The sequence below is a fragment of the Pogoniulus pusillus genome, chromosome 13 (genome assembly GCF_015220805.1).
Source record: "Pogoniulus pusillus isolate bPogPus1 chromosome 13, bPogPus1.pri, whole genome shotgun sequence".
Lineage (NCBI taxonomy): Eukaryota > Metazoa > Chordata > Aves > Piciformes > Lybiidae > Pogoniulus > Pogoniulus pusillus.
The window spans coordinates 26302033-26326862 of NC_087276.1; the positions used below are offsets into that span (position 1 = coordinate 26302033).

General features: G+C 46.6%; 1 protein-coding gene across 4 annotated transcripts in view; it reads left to right on the forward strand.

Annotated features, from left to right (window-relative positions):
• TTYH3 (tweety family member 3) overlaps nucleotides 1–24467 on the forward strand; it is a 96890-nt gene extending 72423 nt beyond the window's left edge. Inside the window, exons 8-15 of one of the 4 annotated variants that reach the window (XM_064153660.1) lie at nucleotides 6807–6862; nucleotides 8131–8223; nucleotides 8332–8424; nucleotides 9346–9482; nucleotides 11464–11640; nucleotides 12647–12722; nucleotides 15097–15198; nucleotides 20609–20689. In XM_064153660.1, the coding sequence (XP_064009730.1) occupies nucleotides 6807–6862; nucleotides 8131–8223; nucleotides 8332–8424; nucleotides 9346–9482; nucleotides 11464–11640; nucleotides 12647–12722; nucleotides 15097–15177 (713 nt within the window). In that variant the 3' untranslated portion in view covers nucleotides 15178–15198; nucleotides 20609–20689. Of the gene's footprint in view, nucleotides 1–6806; nucleotides 6863–8130; nucleotides 8224–8331; nucleotides 8425–9345; nucleotides 9483–11463; nucleotides 11641–12646; nucleotides 12723–15096; nucleotides 15199–15375; nucleotides 15937–20608 lie in introns of those variants that run through there. The other 3 variants (XM_064153661.1, XM_064153662.1, XM_064153663.1) reach the window with 3 other exon arrangements.
• The last annotated feature ends 363 nt before the right edge of the window (nucleotides 24468–24830 follow it).

Genomic DNA, 24830 nt, shown 5'->3' on the forward strand with positions numbered 1-24830 from the left:
ACTCTGGTCTGCTGCCTCTGCTCTTTGGATGATGCTTTCCAACATTAACAGCATTATGGAAAGATGGAGCAGAAAGACTGTAAGATTGCCCCAGCTAATTTTACCACAGTCCACCTGACCACAAAATCACAGAATAGTAAGGGTTGGAAGAGACCTTAAAGGCCATCTAGTTCCAAAACCCCTGCCATGGACAGGGACACCTTCCACCAGATCAGATTACCCGAAGTCCCATTCAACCATGGAATTTTCAGTTCAGAGAAAGGTAATTGAGAGAGTGTGAGTATATGGAGGGGCTCAGGTGGTCCATGGAAGAAGAATCCATTGGCAGTTACCATATATTCAGGAATCTGCAGAAGAGGAGGCTCAGAGGTGACCTCATTGCTGTCCACAACTACCTGAAGGGAGGCTGTAGCCAGGTGGGGGTTGGTCTCTTCTCCCAGGCAAGCAGCAACAGGACAAGGGGACACAGTCTCAAGTTGTGCCAGGGGAAGTATAGGCTGGATGTTAGGAGGAAGTTGTTGGCAGAGAGAGTGATTGGCATTGGAATGGGCTACCCAGGGAGGTGGTGGAGTCACCATCCCTGGAGGTGTTCAAGCAAAGCCTGGATGAGGCACTTAGTGCCATGGTCTGGTTGACTGGCTAGGGCTGGGTGCTAGGTTGGACTGGATGATCTTGAAGGTCTCTTCCAACCTGGTTGATTCTTTAATTCTATGATTCACATCTACCTTGGGAATCACTTCAGCTGAAGTTGGGCTGATAGGGCACTGGTGTTTTCAGTCTTGCCTAGGCAGCTGCTTCTGGCACATTGCCATCTGTTTTTAAGGCCATGAGAAGCAATGAGTAATCTGAAGAAGCTTTGTAGTGCTGGATCATTTTTTTTTCCCCATTAGTCACTACTTTGTTGTTGTTTTTAAGTGCAATGTGTTATAATATTCCCAGCCCTCTGCTCAGGCATTCAGACTAGGACTGAGTCATCCAGATTTGCATATTTGCAGTGCTTTTGTGTTGGTGGAGGTTATAGCAGTTTTCACAGACAAATAACTGTGGTGGGTACTGGGCAACCAGTGTGGTAATATTCCTGTTTGTGTATTAATTGCTGTTTGTAAATCTAAATAGAATTAATGGAGCTGAGAATAATCTGATTAAGTGTATTATTATTGTTGTCATGTTTTTAGCTGGAGAGGAGATGTCCTTGTTCTGTAGATAAAATGTGCTGCACTGAAAGAAGGGATGGTGGAGGGGGAGAGAAACAGGGCAAAGAGCTTCAACGCAGATTTCCTGGAGAAGGAGAGACTTCAATCATTTTGCAGAAGAGGCTGATCCATGTGCCTCACTCACCCAGTATTCATTAATTGAGATCAAGCCAATGGAGCTGAACAGCAGCTGCATAATCGGCTCCTGCTGCTAGTAAAAAGACTTGGTGCAGCCAAGTTGTTTATTTTCAAAGCAGGAGGCCATCTTCCAGTCTCATCCTTTTTCACTGATATTATGTTATTATCAGATGACTTATTGCATGCAATTAAATCTAAAAGCCACGATCTGTCTAAACAACAGGAAGAGCTCCTCCAGATTCTCTTGCTAGAAATCTGTGCGGTGAACTGCCACTCGCGCCAGAGGAAGGAGCTGTAAACCTCAGGAGATGGATAATGGAACCTTTTACAAGCTGGTCAGGCTGGATGCTGAGACTTAGCTGCTCAGATATAAGCAGCAAGCATCCTTGTCGCACTCAGTCTTCTAATTGGCCTCTTGCTGATTCACTCTCATCTTAGAAGCCCAGAGCTGCGTGAACCAGAGAACTGACGCTGCCACCACCTACCTGCTTAGGCCACACCTTGAGTACTGTGTCCAGTTCTGAATCCTCAATTTCAGAAAGATGTTGAGGTGCTTGAACATGTCCAGAGAAGGGCACCAAGGCTGGTGAAGGGCCTCGAGCACAGCCCTACAAGAAGCTGCTGAGGGAGCTGGGAGTGTGCAGCCTGGAGAAGAGGAGGCTCAGGGCAGACCTCATTGCTGTCTACAACTACCTGAAAGGAGGTTGTGGCCAGGACAGAGCTGGTCTCTTCTCCCAGGCACCCAATGACAGAATAAGAGAACACAGTCTCAAACTGTGCCAGGGCAGGTTTAGGCTGGACATTAGGAAGCAATTCTTCACAGAGAGTGATTGGCATTGGAGGGGACTGCCCAGGGAGGTGGTGGAGTCACCATCCCTGGAGGTGTTTAAAAGGAGGCTGGACAAGGCACTTAGTGCCATGGTTTAGTTAATTAGATGTTAGGTTGGACACAATCATCCTTGAGGTCTTTTCCAACCTGGTTAATTGTGTGATTCTGTGCTACCTCCCTTGCCTCTCTAGAAGTAAGGTCAGGACAAAAACTCAGATGGGGCATGTGGTGGTTACAGAGTTATTACATGGACTCAACAAACACCCAAAGAAGCACTCAGGTGTGTTTTGCTGCATGGTTTTGTTGCCTGGACTGATGAGTGGAGAGCTTTGAGTAGAGGGCACATGGGATGGCTACAAGCTCTTTGCTGAGGGCTCACAGTGAATGATTTCCCCAGTGCAAGTGTGGTGTAGATGACAGAAATGTCAATGTTATGCTGATGCTTTCCTTTAGAGGCTGAGGGAGCTGGGGTTGTTCAGCCTAGAGAAGAGGAGGCTCAGGGGGGACCTCATTGCTGTCTACAACTACCTGAAGGGAGGTTGTAGCCAGGTGGGGGTTGGTCTCTTCTCCCAGAAAAACCAGTAACAGAACAAGGACACACAGTCTCAAGTTGTGCCAGGGGAAGTATAGGCTGGATGTTAGGAGGAAGTTGTTCACAAGGAGAGTGATTGGCATTGGAATGGGCTGCCCAGGGAGGTGGTGGAGTCACCATCCCTGGAGGTGTTCAAGAAAAGCCTGGATGGGGCACTTGGTGCCATGGTCTAGTTGACTGGCTAGGGCTGGGTGCTAGGTTAGACTGGATGATCTTGGAGGTCTTTTCCAACCTGGCTGATTCTATGATTTGCTGTCAGGCTATTGCCTTAGAGAAACAAACCTCCTGGTGGAGGCCCTGTTACCTGAGCAAGAAAATCTGGCCAAAGGAATCTTCTTCCTTTGCCTTCACAGGCAAGATAGTTCAACTTTCTCTGATGCTTGAACCCACAGAGATGGTCTCATCTGGGTGTATATGTAAAGTGCAGGATGCTTAGAGAATGCTGCAGTAGAGATGAAGGGCTGGGAAAAGCTGTTCTAGGCATGGGCATTTTAAAAATGTGTGGTTTGTGGGTTTTTCAATTTTATTTTAAAGTAGGATCTTTTTTTTTCCAATGGCTTTTTACCCTGCAGACCTTCTTGCTGCCTTTTGGTGGGTGTATAATGTCAGTTCTGCATTTTGGCTGGGCTTTGAAGCGAGTAGTAAATCTCCATGGTTGCAGAAGCAATAAGTAGTTCTAGCAGCTGAAGCTGTTTTTAGCAGGCAGCTCTACTTTCCTTTCTAGGAAAGAACAGACTTTGGGAAGAGAAAGCATTTTGAGTAGTTCCTTTCCTTACCTTCTGCTCCCACACTGCCTGTGCACCAGGAGAGTGGGTCAGGAGGATTGCTGCTAGCAACAGCAGACACAGACAGCTGCAACTGCAGCCCTGCCTGACCCTTCTCCTGTGAACTAGATCGCCTAAAGGCTGGCTTCAAAACACAGATCCAACCTTGAGGAATTTTCCTTGAGAGGAAAATGCACTGGAAACATAACCATAGAAAGAAATTGCCTGGAGCTGTTAGCGGAGTGCAAGTGATGGATTACTACAGCTGTTTCCTAGACTGAAATGTGGGATTTGGTATGTACAGGATAGTCTCCACCAGGTTTCAAACTGATGAAGGTGCTTCCTGCTCCTAATCTTTCCCATCCTGGCAGTAAGGAGATAAGGGTCATACTCCTCTTCCTTTCCAGGCTTTGCAGCACAGGATCACTGTAAGGCAGCTTCACTGCTGATGGTAGCTTTAGCTTTAAGGCACAGTGGGTTCAGTGCAGGGGAAGACTGCTCCTGCTGGCATTGCTATTTTGGAAAGCACGTTTTATGTACAGAGTGCCACAACTGTCAGCTGCAAAGCCAGTGAAGCCTCGTTGATCCTGCTTCCAGGGTGAAGCAAGGCAAGCACTTATTTCACTGTACTGCTTTCTGCTTCACTTGTAACCAGCAACCTTTATCCTGGGTTTACAAGCTGCAAACTACGATGACATCAGGAAGTCTGATCTCTAACATGCCCACCAGGGATGGTCCAGAAGGCCCTCAAGAAACATTTCTAAGGCTGTGTATTAGCAGTATGTCGTGCAACTTAATGCACTTACAGAGGTGATGTAAAGTTGATGCCACTGTGGGAGCCCAAGAGAAAGTTTTAGTGGCTTGTTGGTTTAAAATAAAGAGGTGACAAGATCACAGCTGCTTTAGGTCACTATGTGTGATGCTGTGGGTTGGTGTTGCTATGTTGCTAGCTCAGCAAAGGTGCAATCTTAGTTTTTCCATGATTGCTGAGTGTGATTTATAAACCTGGCAGCGTCACCTTGGCTCAATAATCATGGACAGTTGCTTTTGTTGCCTGCCCAAATGAAGCACACAAGGCAGATGTAAGTCAGCCCTGAGAAAGAGTCTGTGGAGGGGAGGAGGGGAGATGGAGCAGCTGGCAGAAGCTGCCCCAAAGTAGGCTAATGAATTATAAATAACAGCTGTCAGGTTGCATTGCCAGCATGCAGGAGCTGACAGTCTGTGTTGCACCACTTGGTCCTCAGTGTGTTGGGTCGCCCAAAGGTGCATTCAATATTTATGGGAAGCTTGACAGTGTCAGGATACAGTCAGGTCTGCTTCCTCCACAGCTCCACTTGCTTGTGCCTTTTGCTAATTTCTGAATTGAGCTGATTAGAGCAGCTTTGTAGCCTGGAATATGTGTTACTGGAAGTCACAAAAGGAAGATAGAGAACAAAAACAAGAAATAAGAGAGAAGGATGCTAGTGGGAAGGAGGAGAAGCAGTGTGTGCAGTCTGGTGTGTTTGTAGTCTTTACCAAGTCAACATCACCTTTGGTTTTGCTGAGCTGTCACACTCCCATTCATCCAAAGAGGAACTGTAAATGTTTGAGAAGTAATCTAAAAGTATTTGGAAGATAAAGTCTTCTGGAGCTCCCTGCCTCAGCAGAATGATTGAAAATGACAAGGGAATGCCTGATATTTGTAACTTCTGCATGCTGGCAGTTGGTGTAGTATTACAGAGGGCTTATGAGGGCACCAGACTGATTTCATACACATGAGCAGGAATAAAGCCTGGGAATAAATGCTGCTGCTAGAAAGGCAATGTGGTAGTCCTACCTGAAAGCATAGGAGTAAATCTTAACCACACTGTGATTACTGGTAGAGCTACTCAGTATTAAGACTAACTTTTGGGATGTTAGCAGTACATGATCTGAGGTCCCTCGATCAGGTACTGTGTTGCTGCTGTCCTAGTACCTGGTAAGAGCTTGCTCTTCTGATCAAGTCTGCAGTATTAACACCCAAAGTACCCTTTTTTGCATAAGTCAAAAGCAGGCTACAAAACAAATGATGTACACTCGTGTAGTTGAAGTCTAATTAAAGCCTTCTAATTAAAATCTAATTGTGTGCAAGTGGCATGCTCCAAATACCAACTGCTATTTACTAGTTCAGCCTTAATACACAGCAGAGAGATAAGAACTTGTTGTCTTCCATCCACTTTGATTGCTGTCAGAGTGATAGCATTTGTAGGACGTTGTTACTGAAAGTGATGATTTGCTTGAATTAGGAGAACTTTATTAATGTTCTTCCACAGAATACTGCCTAAAAGCAGACTGACCTTGAGCATGGCAGAAGACTCTGCAGTTGTGAAGATGTCTTCTGCTCTTTTTGCCCTTGAACTTGTACACTTAGGAAGCACTGTTTGTGTGGCAGCACAGAGATGTGTTTATGTGCCTCCTTTAGACCAACAACGTGCTTCCACAGATAGTTCTGATAGCAGTCTGTATTTATGTCACTGCTACTACCTCTCCTGAGCTAGACTGGATGTTAGGAAGTAGTTCTTCACCATGAGGGTGGTGAGACACTGGAATGGGTTGCCCAGGAAGGTGGTAGAAGCTACATCCCTGGAGGTCCTTAAGGCCAGGCTGGATGGGGCTCTGATCAAACTGATCTAGCATGAGGTGTCGCTGCCCATGGCAGGGGGATTGGAACTAGATGATCCTTGAGGTCCCTTCCAGCCCTGACTATTCTAAGTTTGATGTCTGTATAGTGACTTCACTGGGGAACTGAACTGGCTGAAAGCTGCATTGTCTCTTTGCTATGTGCCTTAGGCAGCACTCTGTGATTGCTTTTTGGCAATCATAGAAAGGTTTACTGACACTTGGAAGTTGCATTCAGTTAGGTTTATCCTAGACTGAGGTCTCATCTTGTGTTTGTACAGTGGGTAATGCTGATGTCTGAATAAAGCTTTTGGGATGTTTCATCCATTCCAGTAGGGTAGCACATTGCCTTTCACTGTTCAAAAACCAAAAAAAACCCCAAACAAACAAAAAGCCAAAGCAAAAAAAACCAACAAACAACCCTCCAAATCTTTCTTTTCTCCCCAAAGGCAGCTTGCAGCTTACATCCCTTTCTGTAGTGCCATCCTTGCACTGTAAGCCTACATGGAGAGAAGGAAGAGATTCCATTTATATTGCATTTTCATTTTATGTATTGCTTTCAGGCCTTAACACCTCCCTTGTGGCAGTTGTAAACTCCTGCAGAGCTGGAACAATGCACCTGGCATGATTTTCTTCTCTCTTGCCTTTTGTAGATACTCTCCGCTACTACATCACCTGTAGTGCTGGATACCCCAACCCTTTCCAGCAGGTGAGTGTAAGCATCTGAGCTCCCTTCACCTCTCCTCAGCATCCCGTGGGAGAAAGCTTAAACACTTTCTAGTCCAGCAAGCAGCAGATTGCAAGGTGATAGCTTCGGGGACACTCCACCCTTTGGTAAAGCTTTGGTAGCTATTTGCTGTCTGTGCAAGAGGTGGCACTGTGATTTTAGTGAGCTGTTTTTTCCAGCTTCATCATCACTACCTCCATAGCTTCAAGTCCAGGATGCCCTCTTGGAAGGGCCCATGAGTGATGTGGTGAGGACCGTGGCTTTATGGCACTTCTGTTTACATGGCACTGTTCTGAGAGCATCAACACAGAGTCAGATCACCCACACTTAATACTAGGGTGGGAAACTACATACTTGTGCTTTGAATCTCCCCTGGCAGGTTCTTTTGGGTTAAACATGGCAACACTCCACTCCCAAAATGCAGCCACTTCTGTGGGTGGGGGAGTGATTCTCATATATGCCTCTTGCATCCCTTGGATGTTGAAGGATTTGTATCCTGAAGTATAAATGTGAGTCATTATTCTTTCGTGTGGGGGCTGAAGAACAGCACCTGAGCCCGCCCCAAACTGTGTCTTGCGTATCAGAGGCCAGAATGAACCCACACCACCTACCATTTGGCAGACACCAGCTGCTTCACCATTTATATTTAGGATTTTTTTAAAGTCTTATCTTCCTCTCTTTCAAAGGGTGGGGTAAGAACACTTCAAGCTGTGGTATGATGCACCATTGCCATCTGTTGCGTTTCTGGTTGCTCAGTACAGTCTCTGACATGCTATTGCATGTGAAATTCCCATGGATGCTTTAATGGGATGTGAGGGCTGCACCCTAATACAAACAACTTCTAATGTTAACATTAAGTCTTTCTCAGCTGTCTGATTTAGTAGAAAAATCCAGCTGTGCTCTGTGGTGAGAACATGAGTGGTTTGTGTCTTTTCTCTCTTCTTCCCCTCTGCCCTGGACCAAGCCCCAGCTGTGTGTATATTTTTGTGTATGTTTATGTGTTTGGTTTTTCCCCCCCTTTTGATTCTTCCCTTCTCCTCTTCTTTCTGTCTGTACTTCTTCCAGGTTGCTAAAAGTCAAACTTAACCCTGTCACAGCTTCATCCATGTCAGTTGAGACATCCTTAACTTGTACCATTTGTACAGATGATGCTTCAATATACAGAAAGTAGGATTTAAGTCTTTTCCAAAGAGTTGCATTGGTGCATGTGGCCTCAGTTGCTGAAATGTTGCATGTTTTCTGTTGAGCAGAAGCTGTCAGGAAGTCACAAGGCTCTGGTTGAAATGCAAGATGATGTCATGGAACTCATGAGGTCAGCAAGCAGAGAGCACCCCACCTCCAAGGTAACTCTCCTCAAATTTGCTCTCCCTGTGCTTTCTGACTTCCCTTACCCTTGTGTAAGGCCCTGGTAAGCCACAGCCTTGCAGTAATCACTACCTTGTTGCTTACAGGAGTATCTTACTCGGATCCAGGAGGTCTTAAATTCAACAGAAGTCAACTTGCAGCAACTGACAGCTTTAGTAGACTGTCGGAGTCTTCATTTGGTGAGCACTCAGTGACTGAGCTTGGACAGAGAAATCACGGAGGGGCTGTCGAGCCTGTAGCATACTGATTATTCTGGAGCTTCACATCTCTGATGTGCCAAAGTAGTTCACAGCAGCTTTTACTGATTGACTCCAGCAGAAAGGAGATTGGGAATTTGGATCAAGTTAGCTTTCTGTTTAAAGGTCAACAGATGAGACTAGATAGTGTGCCTTTATGCAGCTACAAGCTGCAGCCCTACAGCTTCAGGGGCCTTCAGGGATTTTTTTTCCCCTATTGCACATAATTTCTTGCCTTTCCCATGGAGTGGAATGCCTTACAACTGCCTGTCCTAACCATTGACCAAGCTGCATCTCTAAAGGCAGAGAAGTGCTTGTGTTCTTGGGCAATGAGAGATAGTGTGGGAGCTGAGAGGCTCCTTAAGCTGGTACCTTAAGTTGGGTGGAGATAGTGTGGGAGCTGAGAGGCTCCTTAAGCTGGTACCTTAAGTTGGGTGGAAATAGTGTGGGAGCTGAGAGGCTCCTTAAGCTGGTACCTTAAGTTGGGTGGAGATAGTGTGGGAGCTGAGAGGCTCCTTAAGCTGGTACCTTAAGTTGGGTGGAGATAGTGTGGGAGCTGAGAGGCTCCTTAAGCTGGTACCTTAAGTTGGGTGGCTAAGTTTAATTTGGCTTGTTTTTTCTATTAAAGTCATACTGGTTGAAAATGTTTCCATGTCTAAATCTGAGCTGGGTTTTCTGAGAAGAAATAAAGGTTAGCTCAGATAGGAAAATCACCAGAGGTACCTAAAACTGTCCCTTTTCCAGAGCATATTTCTGTGATTTCTTCAGTTGTCTCAGGAAAAGTGGTTCAGGGGGAAGGGGGTTTGAATTAGAGTTCAATGTTAACTCTGTAGTGACCAGGAATCTGCTTATTTCTCTCTCCAGGATTACGTCCAGGCTTTGACAGGCTTTTGCTATGATGGAGTGGAAGGCCTCATCTACCTGGTTCTCTTCTCCTTTGTCACAGCACTCATGTTCAGCTCCATTGTGTGCAGCGTCCCACACACTTGGCAGCAAAAGAGGTATAGAGAGGGTTTAGATCCTGTAGCATTGTAGAGCTCTTTCCTAATGAAGAGCAGCTATTGGATTTGTGCCTGTGAGCATATGGAGCTCTTTCCCATATGATCCCAGGAGTGTGAGGGATGAGGCTTTGTAAGCACAAATCCCACAGAAAGGAAGGGGAAAAAAAAAGAACTGTTGGCTTTTGCTCTGGCCATGGTTAATATTTACATCTGAACTTTATAATACTGTGTGTGCAGAGTGCTCAGTACACTGTAGAAGTAGTGTCTATTAACTGTGTATTAGTGATTATAGCTGTAGAGAGGGGTAATGCTTGAACTGTGTGCCATCTCTGCAAGATACCTCTTCCCTCGGATTGCTTCGAGGCATTTGCTTTAGTATGGGCTACAGGATTGGAACGGGCAGCCATTCTCACTTGCCTTTTTGCTTTGCTCAAGCTGGGGTGACTGGCTTGCACGGCTCAGAGAAGCTGGGAACTGTTCTGTTGGCAATAGCATAGGTGATAGATGAAACCCTTGCAAACTGGTGGCAATCTCCTGGCACCAGAGTTGTTCAGAAGCAGCATTAATGACCTAACTGGGCTGATCAGTAAGTCTTGAGCAAGCCTTTGCTTCGCTGACTGCTTGCTGCTATTCAAGTAGCTTTGAGTTCTCTGTTCTAGCAGAAGAACAGCAGCAGACTGCAGCAAATTTTCTTCTGTGTTCCTGAAACAGGATTTTTTTTTCCGGATGGTCTAAGCCCAGGCTGAGGGTTCTAAGCAGAATAAAACAACAGCAGGAAGCCAGGGCTTGCCAGGGCTGCAGTGCCCACAGAGAAAGCCTTGGGGAACGCATCAGAATAGGGCTGAAGAAAATGGCAGTTTCCTTACCTCTTCCCCACGCAGCTGCACAGACAGTACCGAGAAGGGAACGGCAGGAGAAAGGTTTACACAGCGGTGCCTCTTGCGCTGCCTTCCCCGTGGGCTGCTGCCTTCCCCGTGGGCTGCTGCCTTCCCCGTGGGCTGCTGCCTGTCCTGCCAACCGCAGCGGGCTCAGGCTGCCGCTGCGACCTGAAGGGTTCCCTTGTCGCATTCCCTGTCGCCCCGTTTCTGCCGGTGCCTCCCCGCGGGATGCCACCCCCAGCGCCTGCCGGGGCCGGTGCGGGCTGCCGTTCCCGCGGCAAACCTTCAGTGCCACCTGGTGGGTGGTACAGAAGCTGCAGGTGGTTCGGGGACGTCCTAGCGGTGTCCATGGTGCTTCCCGGAGACCCTTTCTGATAGGTTTGTCAAGTGCGGCTAAAGGATTTCTCAAACCTCGGTGCTTCGTACCAGAATTAGGGAGATGAAACGGCAGCAGTGTCTGGGACGGAGAGGAGGAGCCAGCTGGCGAACAGCTCAGCTCTGCTTTGCTCTGCGTAAAAATGGATTTAAAATCCTGGTGGTTTGGGGAGAATAAATCAGACACAAACGTTGCAGCTTAGTCCCTGTAAAGACTTCAGAGATTTTGCTAGGAGCTGGTGCAAGCTCTTTGGAAGTTCAGAGAAGTCTACAGAGCTTTACCCTTTGAAGCTTTATGGAGGTGGCTACAAGAACCGGAGGGACACAGATGGCAGTTTTTAGGGCTGCTTTCTATAGGGTGTGTGGTATTTCATCCCCGCTGCTCTGCTCTCTGTTTTTGAAGTGCTGTGTGTTTCAGGATGTGTGTGCATCCTTTGGTAGAGCACCTGGGCAGCTGCAGAACTGTGCTATCTGCCAAACTCTGAGGGAAGAGTCTAGGGGACTGCAGGGGATCACGCAGTGTAAAGTCCAGATGGTACCTGTGGGAGGTCTGAATCACTGTGGTGTAGGCTGTGCTTGACACTGCCACCCTGAGGCATCCCAAATAGGTATAAATGTGGAGGTGTGGAAGATGGTTGGGAGGTTCCTAGGATTACCATGGTTTCCTGCAAGCCCCACACGTGGGGTAATTGTAGGGTTCTAGGAGGAACTTTTTCTCCTTCTTGCAGAAGCTCAGATGATGATGGGGAAGACGAATCAGCTGCTCAAGGGAGTAGACAGACACACGATAATCTTTACAGAGTGCACATGCCCAGCCTCTATAGCTGTGGGAGTAGTTATGGCAGTGAGACCAGCATTCCAGCAGCAGCACACACAGTCAGCAATGCTCCCGTCACAGAGTACATGTGAGTATCCCGACCAGAAGGCTGGCCTCTGCTTCTCCAAGCTGCTCCACTCTGGTTTCTGTTGTTGCTCAGTGCTGCAAGGCTGACACTTCCCACCCAGCAGTAGAAAGCGATGAAGGATTTTGATCCCAGTGTCAAAAGGCATATTCTCTGGTTGGCTTCTACTGGGAGAAGGGAATAGCTTGAAAGTGCTGCAGTAGAAAGAGTTGCGTTGTTCAGCATGCTCCAAAATGTGAACAGCTCTGTCCTGCAGGCTTTAGAAATCAGTCTAGGGAGAAGTGGGAAGGTATTGTCTGAGGTCCTCACTACACGGTGATCCTACTCCCTAGAAGACTTCATTCTTCAGAGCAGTCTTGTCCCAAGGTTTAAAGACTCCTGAGAGACTCGAGAGCCAAGACAAAACCTGTGGATGGCTCTTTCCTTCCATAATATTTGTAGTCAGTTCTGACATAGAATCATAGAATGGGTTGGGTTGGGAAGGGATGTTAATGTTCATCTAGTTTCAACCCCTCTGCCATGAGCAGGAGCAGCATCCACTAGACCAGATGTCTCAAGGCCTTGGACATCTGTTGCAGGTGGGATCTTCAGAGCTTTCTCCAGATGTGTCTAACCCTGATCACACTTGGGTTACCTTCAGCACCCATTTTTCTGGGCTGGCACATCATTTTGTTCTTCCCCTTACACTTTGTCCTCATTTTATCTCCGTTCCTTCAGCCTGACAGTTCTAATACTGAGGAGAGGCAGATTTTCACACAGACCTATTTTTAAATCACTTGACATGATTCAGTGTGAGCCCTTTTGAGTAAGAGTGTAAAGAAAGTGCTCAGTCTGAGGGAAAATAGTGCTTATTTTGTGCCCTTGTCTGAAAAAGAGAAATCCAGCTGGCCTCGTAGGAGAGCTTTCAGGGAGAACTGAGCTGACAGGGAAATTCTGGGAGTACCTAGGCTGTGTCCCCAGAGAAGCATGGCACGTACCCCTTGTTACCATGTGTGTCTTCCTTTCCTAGGAGCCAGAATGCAAATTTCCAGAACCCCCGTTGCGAGAATACCCCGCTCATTGGCCGGGAGTCCCCTCCTCCCTCAGTAAGTCTCTCTTTACTGCTCCTCTCTGCTTCAGCAACTTTGGGCAATACACCTTTACCACTCCTACATGCTCTCAAGGGAGCTGATCGTGCAGCCAAACGCAGGATCTGGCCCATGAATGGCAGCAATTTGAGTATACAAAACCGTGTCTCACCTGCCATGGAGAATAAAACCCTGCTGTGCTACTTTGGTCATTGCACATACAAAGAATGAAACTCAGGCTGTTAACACTGGCAGTCCTATGGGCCCAGTCCTGCCACCACTGAAGTGCATGAGTGTCTTGGTGGGTGATTCCAGCAGGATGATTCACTTGCATGCCGTGTACTTGCTATCTATGGCACTGCTTCCTCAAGTTTAAAGAAACAGGGGGGGAAAAAAAGACTTGTTAAAGCAGTAAATTCAGAGTTATTGCTGAACCTCTCTCCTTAATCTGCCCTGAAGAGACAGTAGGATAAAACCTGTATTTTAATTTTTTCTTTCTTTTTTATTTTTTTTTTGGGTTGAGAATTTTTTGGTTTTGTAAATCTTCCTTTCACAACTGTTTTACTTTCTTTAGAATCTATTTTTGTATTTAATTTCCTATGGAGGAGGAAAGGAGAAAAAAAAAAACCAAAAGGAAAAGAAACAACTTTCATGGAAGGTTTTGGTACTTAGAGTGGCCTAATAGGCATTCTGTATGCTGGATAAAACATGGGCTTGCCTTCGTGTCTGTGTGACAACTAGATGAATCTTGCCCTCCTTCACTGGATCCTGTAAGCCTTACTTACACCAGAACTTGGAGAACATGCCATCGCAGTGCTCACTTGACTTGGTGGTGTGATGACAGAGGATGAGTAGTAGCATGCTTAATAATCAACCAGTCTCCAGGTATAGGTAAAGAAAATACACTCTGTGGTGCATGGCTCAAATTCATGGGAAGGGGGAAGAAGAAGTGTTTGGAAGGGGGAGGAAGAAGGGTTTGGAAGTGGGGAGGAAGAAGGGTTTGGAAGTGGGGAGGAAGAAGGGTTTGGAAGGGGAGAGGAAGAAGCGTTTGGAAGGGGAGAGGAAGAAGCGTTTGGAAGGGGGAGCAAGAAGGGTTTGGAAGGGGGAGCAAGAAGGGTTTGAAAGATGGAGTAGGAAGTATGGTGGAAAAGAGGACATCACATAGATGTTTTCGCTTCAGAAGGACCAATTCATCTTGCTGTAGAGAAAGTGGATAAGTGGAGAGTAGATCCTTGTCTCTGTACTTGGCCAGACCTCTTTCAACTTTCATAAAGTTTTTTTTCCTTGATCCCTGGTGGTGCTCTTACTGCAAGCTTTGGTAGCATTATCTGCTCTCAGCAACGAGATGGTCCTCAGGAGAAGAGCTGATGTACTTCACACAGTAGAGTGTGACAAATGCTTTACTGCTGGCGTTTCCTGCTGTAGGAAGGGCACTGTCCCTCTGGTACTGCTAAAGCACATATTTGTTCCATGTCTGTAGACCAAGGTCCTGCTTCCCCTTGTCCTGTAGCTCTTCTGCTTCAGCGAAAGCACACTCCTTTCTGCAGGGGCTTTGGTTATGCAAGAAGGTCCCTGGTTCTTCAGTAGCTGTTTGCATTGCTATCCCAAGGGGCAACCTGACTCCTGGTGCCTTAGGCTGGTTTCTGAGAGTAGATTAAGATGAGGTTTTATTTTCAGAGTAACTTGGCTTGGCAGCCATCAGTATGTCCTGTAGGGAAGCACAGGAGCTGAAGGGTGAGAGTGCAATGTGGTGCCTGTCGACAAGGGGAGTTTGTCCCTAGGCAAGGCAAGGAACAAGCTGTAGGATAAATGTGTTTTCTGGAGGGATGTAGTAGATGGGCAGTGGAGACAACAAAAGTGCTGTCTCCTCATATTGGCAGGCAGCAGGGAGGAAGGGGGGTTTCTGGGATTTTTCTGTTTGCAGCTTTCCATAGCAGATGGCAGAGACCCTACTGAGGCAGAAGAAATTGTAACTTTTCATAGCAAATCATCTGTGGGAGAAGAGAAATTAGAAGAGAATAGCAATGCACGTGCTCCTGCCCCTTCTGGGGAGGGAGGAGAGAGGGAATAACCATCCAAATAGGCTGTGTCCAGGATGTGGACAGAGCTGCTGTGTTCTGTTTAGCTTTCTGGGAACAGATGGTGAAAGCTAAGATGTGATGATCCTGCTGCATTGTTTGTCCGTTACTTTTCCTGGCTTTTTGTTTGTTTGTTTATTTCCCTTCTCTCATTCCTTCTGTTTTCTCCTTCTTGCCACAGGGCTGTTCCCTTAGGGTTGTAGAGCCCACCTTGTCGCTGACACACACCACAACGTTTCACTTGCTTGCACTGTGTTTTTCATGCACGTTGAGGCTGCACTCTCTTTTTCTCTCTCTTTCTTGCGTCATCACAGTTGTATTTGGCTGCCATGGACAGTAGCAGCCATATGAGCTGGCAGCTTAAGCCCTCGGACAGTGCACGGACATACTGGTAACAGCGCCCGCAAATGGAACAGGTACTGGAAACAAGGTCCTTCTTGCTCAACCCCTTCTCCACTCCCAACCACTCCCTTCATCCCTGCACTGTTTATCCCAGGCCAGTGCCTTTTATTTCTTCACATTCCTTCCCTCTGCACCTCCCACCCCATTCCTTCCTGCCAAGGGTTACAATGAACATTTTTGCTCTGGTGCAGACTCAAGGAGCAGTATCAGCCTTGCAAAGGCTTCTGGTGCACCTTGTGAGGGTTATGGGTGCCCAGGCCTCACAAAAGCTTAACTCATGGGCAGCTTCAACTCAGAGAACCTGCTTGAGAACAACTTGAACGCTTAGCATTGAGTGCTGCTCGAAGGCAGAGCTAACCTTGCACTTCAAATGCGGAGCAGAAGTTCTGTCGTCACAAGAAGGCGTTTTCTAGAAGCAAAAAGAAACAATCTGGCAGCTTTTCAGTCGGGACTGGTTGTCTTAATTCAGCTTTTGGCTTCCCTTGAGCCCCACTGCTGTTCTGTTCATCTTGACTGGCCACAACAGCATGTGCCTGAGAACCACCAGTGCTTACCTGCCACAAGCTTTTGGTTCTTCAGTAGAAGCTTAAATTTGTTCAAGGATCCTCGCTGGTAATGGTGGCCTGCACTGAAGAGTTACTTCATTGCCTGTTAAATCCATCTGCAGCTTCTCCTTTTATCCTTGCATTGAAAGTTAGAAAGGAGCAAGTTTGAAACAAGCAACCAAATAAATAAATAAATTCCCTCCTTAAGGATCCAGACATAATCACTAAGATCTGTTTCATTCTGTTTCAAAACCTTTTATTGTTCTCTTTGTTTTGTGTGTCCGAATCGTTCCTATCCATGTCCCACAGGCTCTGTAAACAGGGTCATCCTAGTACCATTTCACTGTCTGGTCTCCTAATGGGCTGATGTTCTCCAAGAGAGCCAGTGTCTCCCTTGCTGTGGTCCATGACAAAGCCAACTGCCTACAGAAAGAGTAGGTGGTCTGCATTAAGTCTTGTAGTCTTTTAGCTTGGTTGAACCTAGGCTATGGTTTAATGCTACCAGGCAACTCAGCTGCTATGAAGAGTAGTGCTTCGTCAAGGGAGCTACAGTCACACAGGAACTGGAAGGTGTTGGTTCCAGTCAGACAAAGGCTGTTACTTTTGGCTCATGCAATCAAAGACCTGTACCTTGCATTCTGTTCCCAGAAATACATGTCCATAAAGCTGCTGTTCCTCCTTCTCTGCTGTTCTTGTGGGGGCTTTTGTCAGCCTTGCACTGGATTCCTTCCTGTCATGTCGCTGCTTGGTCCGCGTTCTCGCTGCCTCTTGCCATTTGTCTGCCTGCGTGTCTTGATGCCCTCTGCCATGGTGCATGAATGCAAACTTGTCTTGAAGCATGGTGCTAGCACCCTTGAAAGAGTCACAACTTCCTTTGGTCTTAAGTCTTGCAAAGACTGCTGTCGGGCATCAGCTTATGGTGGGTTTTCTGCTCTCTGGTTGCAGCAGGTGGTGGTGTAGTGGTGTTAGATGGGTCTGTTCCATCAAATAAAATACTGCTTGGGGGTGGAGGGGGGGGAGGGGGAATTCTAGTGTCTTCATTGTGGACTTGAAGTCTCCTCTGGGCCAAACCATGCCCTGATCGCAGTCTGCACTGCCTTGTGTTTACTGAAGGTCACACCCAGAGTTTCATGTGGCTGGCTGCAGGGCTAAGAAAAAGGCATCGCATTCCTTCCGAGGCTTTAAAAGCTAACAGAGCAAACAGAAGCTCTATTCCTTTGACATGGAAAACTCAAGTCCCTTTGAGTTCAGAACCCGCCGGCTGGAATTGCCTGTTTCCCTGCATCTCCTACCTCCCATACCTGATGATACCAACCTCTGTGTGTTTACTGTGCTCTAGCTTTTGAGAAGTGGATCCACATTTAAGGACTTGAATCCAGGAGCTTTGGTCTTTACTGGATTACTTGAGTAGCTTTGGCAGGAAATCAAAGTCAAAGTAGCTAAAGAGAGATACCTGTGGGTTTTTTAACCACAAATAGTTAATGGTTTCTACTCAGAGTCATGGTTTCATGTACGAAGTGATCTTCCAGCATAGCTCAGTTAGCTGTGAAGTACTCAGTCTGCACAGTTCACAGGAGCTGGTGGAATTTATGATCTCAACAATTAACTGATGCTTCCCATTATTTCTGTTTTGCAACCAATCATTCCTTTGTACACAGGCTGTGGGTGTTAAGCACCTAACTAGTATGTGCTGGCAAACCATACCTATGAAAGTCTGTGCCCTCAACAAGGCTGAATGGGAAGGAGAGCATCTCTCTTTTTTTTTTTTCTTTTTTTTTTCTTTCCTTTGAAGAAATACAAAAATGAACTTGTGTGCAATCAGCTTGTGTTTGTCCTAGCCACCTGGGGAGTGACTGAGAGGTGTGCTGTGTTGAATAGCACAAGCCACCAGCAGAAATGCTAACAAGGAGCCTTTTAGGCACTCTTTTAGAAGAGCTGACAGTGTGGTGAAGGTATGGGTTGAAACTTGTCCTCTGTGCTGTTTCTGAAGGGGTAAATGAGGGTGTAGAGGCACGTGGGCACTTCAGCAGGAGTACTGGAAGAATGGCTGCATTGTGCATGTTCTTGAACCTTCTATGAAAGCTCCTCTTTAAAGGAAACTAAATGCAACTGTACACCTTACAGCTGTGTTGAGCACTGTATCCAGGTTACCTCAGAGTAGAGCCCAAGACCTCCTTAGCTCTGAATTTTGCTCAGGCCTTAATTAGAATTACTTTATAAAGGAGTGTAAGGCTTACTTTAACTATAGACAGTACAGTTTGGTTTCACATCTGTGTGAGCAACAAGTGTTTGCTGATATATCTTCATCTGCTGGCCTGTCCACATGTTGGAATCTGTGTATTCCACAGCATCTTCCCAGCAGAGGATGCAATGAAGGACTCAGATGAGGCACTGCTGTCACTTGCACGTGGAGCAAAGCATTCCTACGTGTCTGATGCAGTGACTGAAGAGCTGGTGCATGCTGGTAGAGCTGTGCTGGTTGAGAGGTGTGCAGTAGAGTGTTAGCTCTCTGCTTCCAGGTTTCAGTCACACTTAGACTTAGCCATTAAGAATACACTTTGACACAAGAAGCTGGTTCAGACTCTAATGGGAAAAGGCACAGAGGCACAAAAATCCTGAGTTAAGGAGAGAATATCAGCCCTAACTCTGACTACTCCGAGTCTTGATTTGCTCCTCATGGTGGATTGCAGGTAGGTTTTGAATGTAAAATGCTCTCTGCTTGACTATCCATATCTCATGTTCCTGACTACTGTGTTTTAGTGACACTTAAACAACCAGGGGGGTGTTTTCTTGGTGGAAAATTGCCTTTTTTTCCCCTCCATGATGGATGTGCTTTCTACATCCTTGAAATGCAGTTCAAGTGGCGCCTCTTGATTTTGGTTTTTGGTTTTTTTTACTGCTCTATCTTGCATGTTGTGTGCTGAACCTCTGTGACATGTCCAGAAAGATGCCCAATAACCTTCCATGATCCAAGATGTTGTTATTTTTTTCTAAGTACTTCTTACAAAACCTTAGCACCTGGAAGTTCTCTGCTCATGCTCCTCTCCTATCCCATGGCACTGCACAGAATACAAGTGGAAAATGAGCAGTCAGATGCATTTTTCCTTCTAAGACCCTCTTCTTGGCATGATGCTTGGCTGGTAACTTCAGCATTGTGCTATCTGAAACATGCCCTGCTTACTCCATGTTCTTTGACTTCTAAGCCTCTCAGAGCCTGTTGGGTTAGTCTTGTGTTTTAATAATGCCCTAAACTTTCTGAAACAGTAATCACATTTAATAAACTGCATAGAACATAGGCCTTAAACTAGCTCAGCTTGGTCTTTTCTACCTTTTTTTTTGCTTCTCACTGACAAAAGCCATGTCTTAAAGACAAAGAACAGATGGTACCCTTTGTCTTCTAAATATAGATGCCATTTCTCAGCCAGAGTTTTATAGTAAGATCCATGTTCTGCAGAAAGTTTTCCTATTATGGAAGGCACTTAAAAAATGAGTGTGGAAATAAGCCACAGGTGTCTTCATCTTGTGCCCACGGGGTCAGCTCTGCTGAAGGAGTTGTTTCTCTCTTCCATTGTGCAGAGGCTGAGCCTGGGTCACCCTTTGAAGGAAAAAAATTATAAAGTACTATGAATTCTCTGAAAACCCCCTTGGACAGTGAAGCTTTTGAGATTCTAAAGATGCCTCATAATGTTCTTTCCCAGTAGGCAAGATAAATCATAGCTCCTGGTGTGGAACTGCCTTTCAGTTGTCTCTCTGCCAGCTTAACCAGCTATTTTATGTGGTTCAGTTTTAAAAGTGATAAAAAGTTAGTATGCTGAAGAGCACTCTTGGGAAGCAAGATGTGGGTATTACAGAATTATTGAAGCTCCAGCTGATATGAAAAGAGGAATAAAACGTCCGTCCTCATAGCTTGGCTGTTAATATCATGGAAGCAGAATCCCAGAAGCAGCAATGTGGTCATGATGAAGGCGTCCAGTGCATTGGCATAGAGGGGCAAAGTCTTTTGTTCTCACTGCTGGGTACTGTTTACATGCTTTCCAGCTCGTTATTCAAAGCTGAATGGCATGTGTTACCTCAGTAGCCTCTGGGAGCTCTTTTGGATTACCTTGCTTAGAATAAAAAAGCAAGCCAAAAACAACCCAGCAAGCCAAAACAAACCCTCTCATCTCTCTGACTTTCTTGTCCTACCCCCGAGCTGGAGTCTTCTCTACTACTGTGCAGTATGCAGGTTGAATCCCAAGCCCCAGTGGACTGTTATCCATCTGAGAACAGTTAGCTAGTATCATCTTGTTTAATACCAGCCTGTTTCCAGCCTGGCAGGGTCTGTTCTTTCTTGGGCATTAACCGATCAAAGATTCATTCTTCCACACTTTTCTTTCAAGCTACCCATCTGTGATGCATGCAGGCTTCTGATGCCCTCAGTGCTGTAAAATGCAGTGTAAAAATGCAGTGCACACTCAATTTTCTTTTCAACCTCCTTTGGTGGCAGGATTGAAAGCCATAGCATGACTGAGAGAGGACAAAGGTGAGAGGCAGGTTCTTACCTCTGCGTCATTTCCATTTCCCTCTCTTCTCCAAGCAAAGTGTGCCATATTTCAACCCGGTGGCTACTGGATTTCCTTCTCTGTAGAGAGCTTGAGGAAATCATTTGCCCCTCTGCACTGACCTGGCCAGCAGGCTGACAGAATGTTACTCAGTGTGGACTACACAGTGACTTGTGAAACTTTCCTCGTCAAACTGAGCCAGCAGCTCCTTGATACGCTTGCTGTAAATCCAGACTGTGTGATGATGGGAGGTAGTCTGTGGTTCCTTGTTTGCATTAGTCATTCTGACTGACTTTTCTCTTCTATTTGTTCTGTTTTCTTGTCTTGTCTTCTTCCAGTACACCTCCAGCATGAGAGCCAAATACCTCGCCACCAACCAACCTCGTCCAGATGCTGGCAGTGTGCATTAAAGTGAAAAAGCAAAAGCAAGAAAGCAAACAAACAGACAAAACCCACATGTGCAGTCACACTAAACAATGTGCCAACTGCTGTGCCCCCCTGCTGTCCTCGTAGAACAATCCTGCTGTTCTGCCCAAAAGCCAGTACAGCTCCTTCTGTTTCTCCAGTCCAGACCACTCCTCCAACCTGGTACCTGCCCACTGGAGTGGAAGCCCCTTCTGAATTTAAGCCTCCACCTTGTTGTACCTGCTGTGCAAGAGAGAGCAAGCACATGCAGGCAAGAAACGGGGGCCAGCTGCCTGGGGGTCAGCTTATTAGAGTTAGAAAAAGTTGGTGAATATCTTCTTCCCCATTTTTATCCCCTTCCATTCCCCAGAGGAACTCAGTGAAAGATGGTGGTAGATCTTCTTCACTTCTGCAGTGGGATCAGCAGCCTGTCAGCGTTGAGGAAGCAGAGGCTGGTGCCCATGGCTAGCATACAGCGAGGGGATGCTGAGTCAATGCACAACACGGCGTTTTGGTGGGAGTCCTCTGGTCTGGTGCTCGGCGTGAGGGAGGAGGGAAACCCCTGCCTCATGGTGTCACTGCATATCCACTGTCGTTTGGGAGCCAGGGGCTCCTCTACAGCAAACCATTCCACTACCCTGGTTTAACTTTTTTTTTTTCCTTAAATCCATTAAGAAAATGCCTTTTTCTTTCCCACTCTAACATGTGAAATCTTGAGGAGGAGCAGGGGGGCCCAGCACCAGTCAACTATCCTGACCTCTCTGCTCTGTCAGGGAAGCCCAGGTACTTGCAGATGGCATTCTGGGTGCTGCCTTTATGAGGCTGCCACACAGATCGGACAGGAGCCAGCCACCCACCCACTTGGTGCCAAATTTGTCCGGGAGAAGACCTGCAAGGCTCGATGGGGGTATTTTTGCACTAAAGAGTTCCAGATCTTGTGGGACAGGGAGGCTGGAAGCACCAACGGCTTTCTAGCAAACGCGAGGTCTCCCTGCAGGAGTGAGACCTCTGAACTCTGCTGGACTTCTTTTTGTTAGGGAAAATAAGTTATGATTGGCAGCACAGGGTTGCTGAACTGGCACTGAAGGAGGTTTTTGGAGCCTCAGTTCTAACAAGCTCCCAGGATTGTCAGTTTACCTTCCGCGTTCCAGAGTCAGAAACCCAAGTGGCACCCGAAGAACATCACAACTTTCAGAGAGAATTTCTGTTTCATTCTACTTTACTTTGGTTTGTTTCTCAAGGCACATTGCTAACCACTATCTGACCTTATTAGGGCACATGTAAAGCATTTTTCTAGACAGGAGGCTGAACAGGGCTTGCAAAGAGGCAGCTGGATGCCTGCAGAGGGCAACATCCTCCACTGGTGCTGTACTTTCCACTGAAAAGCAGTGCTCCAATGAGCACTGACAGCTTCCTCCTGGAAGAGGAGACTGCCTCTTGAGAGGTGCTGTCCAGTACTGCCCTTTCAGCAGGGTAACAATGATGTTCCTTTTTGTCTTTTTACCTCTGAGCAAGGGCATCTCAGTCTGGCTGCTGAGTATTATCTTAACTGGCAGAGGAAGTCAAGTGAGCAACATCTCTCAAACTGGAATTGAGCCACTGGCAGAGGCAGTTTGTCTTCACCCCAGTGATGTTCAGACTTGGTGTCTGTTTACCCCACGTTTGCTGTATGGGGCACAGAATCTACCAGCCTGCCTTTGCTCTAGCCAGTTGCCTTTATGCAGTGAGGTAGGGATTGCTCCTAGCTCAGTAGGAGCTGTAAAGTGGTACCAGCTCTGTGGAAGAGCAAGTTCTGAGACTCCTTTTGAGATAGAAACCACTAAGAGAAGGCAAAAGCTGTAGGCCAGCAGTTACTATTTGAAGGAGGCACCACCGTGCAGACAGGAAGAGAAGGTTTGGGAGAAAACTTCACCATCAATCTGGAAGCAGGATTTTCTTGCTCAGGACTGAGTATATGCCCTCTCAGCTGTGTTTGATGGGCTTCACCCTGAAGCATACCTCTGTGTTATCAAATAAGAGGGGAAGGGCAATGCAGTCACAGGTGTTGCACAGTGACGCTGTGGTTCATGAGCACCAAGGTTTCTACCCTGTCTTAAGGCCTCCCAGGAGAGCTGGGTGTGCAAGCTTGAGATACAGTTAGCTTGCAGGACTTGAAGCATGCAACTGCTGTCTGTGGGGAACTGAACCTTCCCTTTGCTTTGAAGAAAGAAGCAAGAGCCATATAATCCTTATTGGACCGAGTTGCTCTGCCATCACCTCTCCTGGCAAGGATGTGCTCGGATTGCTGCGTACACGGAATTGTGGGGGAGCTGCCCTAAGCTCTGTGGCCCAGCTCTCATTGAAGGCAAAGTGCTCTGAAGGCTGGAGGGTGTGGGGAACCCAAGTGTTTTGTGTGCTGACTCTCGTGTACACAGAATGCATCCTGAACATGCGTGTGACTGCACTTTGGGTTAGATCTAAATTGTCACAGTGGTACTATCCGTGCCAGCAGGGCTGCCAGGGGAGTGAGCCTATGCCTTTTTGTTTGCAGCATCTGATGGAGCAGCCACCTTGACCAGCTTCCTTCCAAGGTTTGGTGTAGCCATTCTTAACACTCAGAACAACTTCTAACAGTGTCTGGGGCTTGCAGCAAGGCACAGATGTGGAGATATGCGCTCTGTGACTTCAAGGCGTGACTGGAAAGAATGTTAGAGAGCTAACCTTTTGCTCTCTGGAGGCCAGCATAACATGACTGCAGTGTGAGCTGTGTACCTTTGTCCAGCCAGCACTTCCTTACTTGACATGGATATTGCACTTTTGTAAAGCATCCTGGAACTCTGCTGCCCCGCTGCATGCTGTGCAGAGCGCTGGATAGGAAACACAGACAAATGGGTTTCTTTTGGTTTATTATTGTTGCTACTCTTTTTTTCCCCCCTTCTTTTTCTTTCCCCACCCCTTTTCTTTTTTACTGGAACCTTGAGCAACAGTGTGGCATTTCTGCAGGCTGGTCTGAACAGATCTGCTGAAGAACAGATGGCCTTTGCCTATTCTTATGGCTGCGACATAATCGGTCTCATCCATATGGTCACATTTTGTCTGGGGAGTGGACTTTCAAAAGCCAAGATCTCCCAGACTCTGTGCCTCCCTCTTGGGTGAACAGCAGGTGCTATCTGGCGAAGACTCATCTGTTCTAGATGGCATTCATGGTCGAGGGAGCCCAAACTCTTCAAGCTGTAGGAGGGAAAGCTGTAGAGACTTCTCTCTCTCTTCCATCATGTGTCTCTGTTTTTAATGTGACAAAATGCCAAGGCCATATCACTTGGTGTGTCCCAGCTGACCTTATTGGAGCCTCACTCATGTTACTGGTTGCTAGCAAAAGGGTCCAGAATTCAGGGGAGATGAGACTGGCCTCTGGACACCTCGCTGACTGCAAATTCAAGGCAGCTTGTCCGGTTGAAGGTGACTGCATCAGTGAAGACACTTCATGTTACTCTTTCAGAAGCACAAACGTGGGCATTGGCTTGTCTGGTTGGCTTGGTTTATTTCCACTGCATCATCATGAGTGAATGACACTTTCTTTTGGAACTGAGAACTCTTCCAAGCACACAAACATCTCCACAATGTGAAATGTAAATAGCATGTTGGACTCTTGCGTCCAGTGTTCAAGACTGCATTGTAATTGTAAAGGAAACCGAATCAAGACTTGGCTGTGAATTTCTTGTGCTGTCTTGGGAATATAACTGTAGTGTTTGTATCCTGTATGTACTATTAAACTGAGTTCATTTTATGTGCTGATAAAAGGGTTCAAGCTAAGACTTTTAGCGTGCATCCATGTATCCAAATGTGAAGGATGGAGTGCTCCTTTCCCCTCCTGTCCTCTTTAAGTTTTCTCCATTGGATAGGTGTTAATTTTCCATGTACAGTCATCTCAGCCAAGATGCAAGGAGTGTGTTGAGTGGGACATGGTGCATGGGGTTTTAAGTGCTCCTAAGTTAGGATTTCCAAAGCAGTTCCTTGAAAACACATGGAAAGTTTGGCCCTTTCTGAGAGAAACTGTTTCTCAGGGGGCCATTTAGCCATTGCTCATGAGAGCTTTGGGTGCTGCAGGGTGACAGCAGACGGGACTGGGTGGATACCCTTAAGAGCAAGGTACAGATACCTCTGTGGATAAATCCA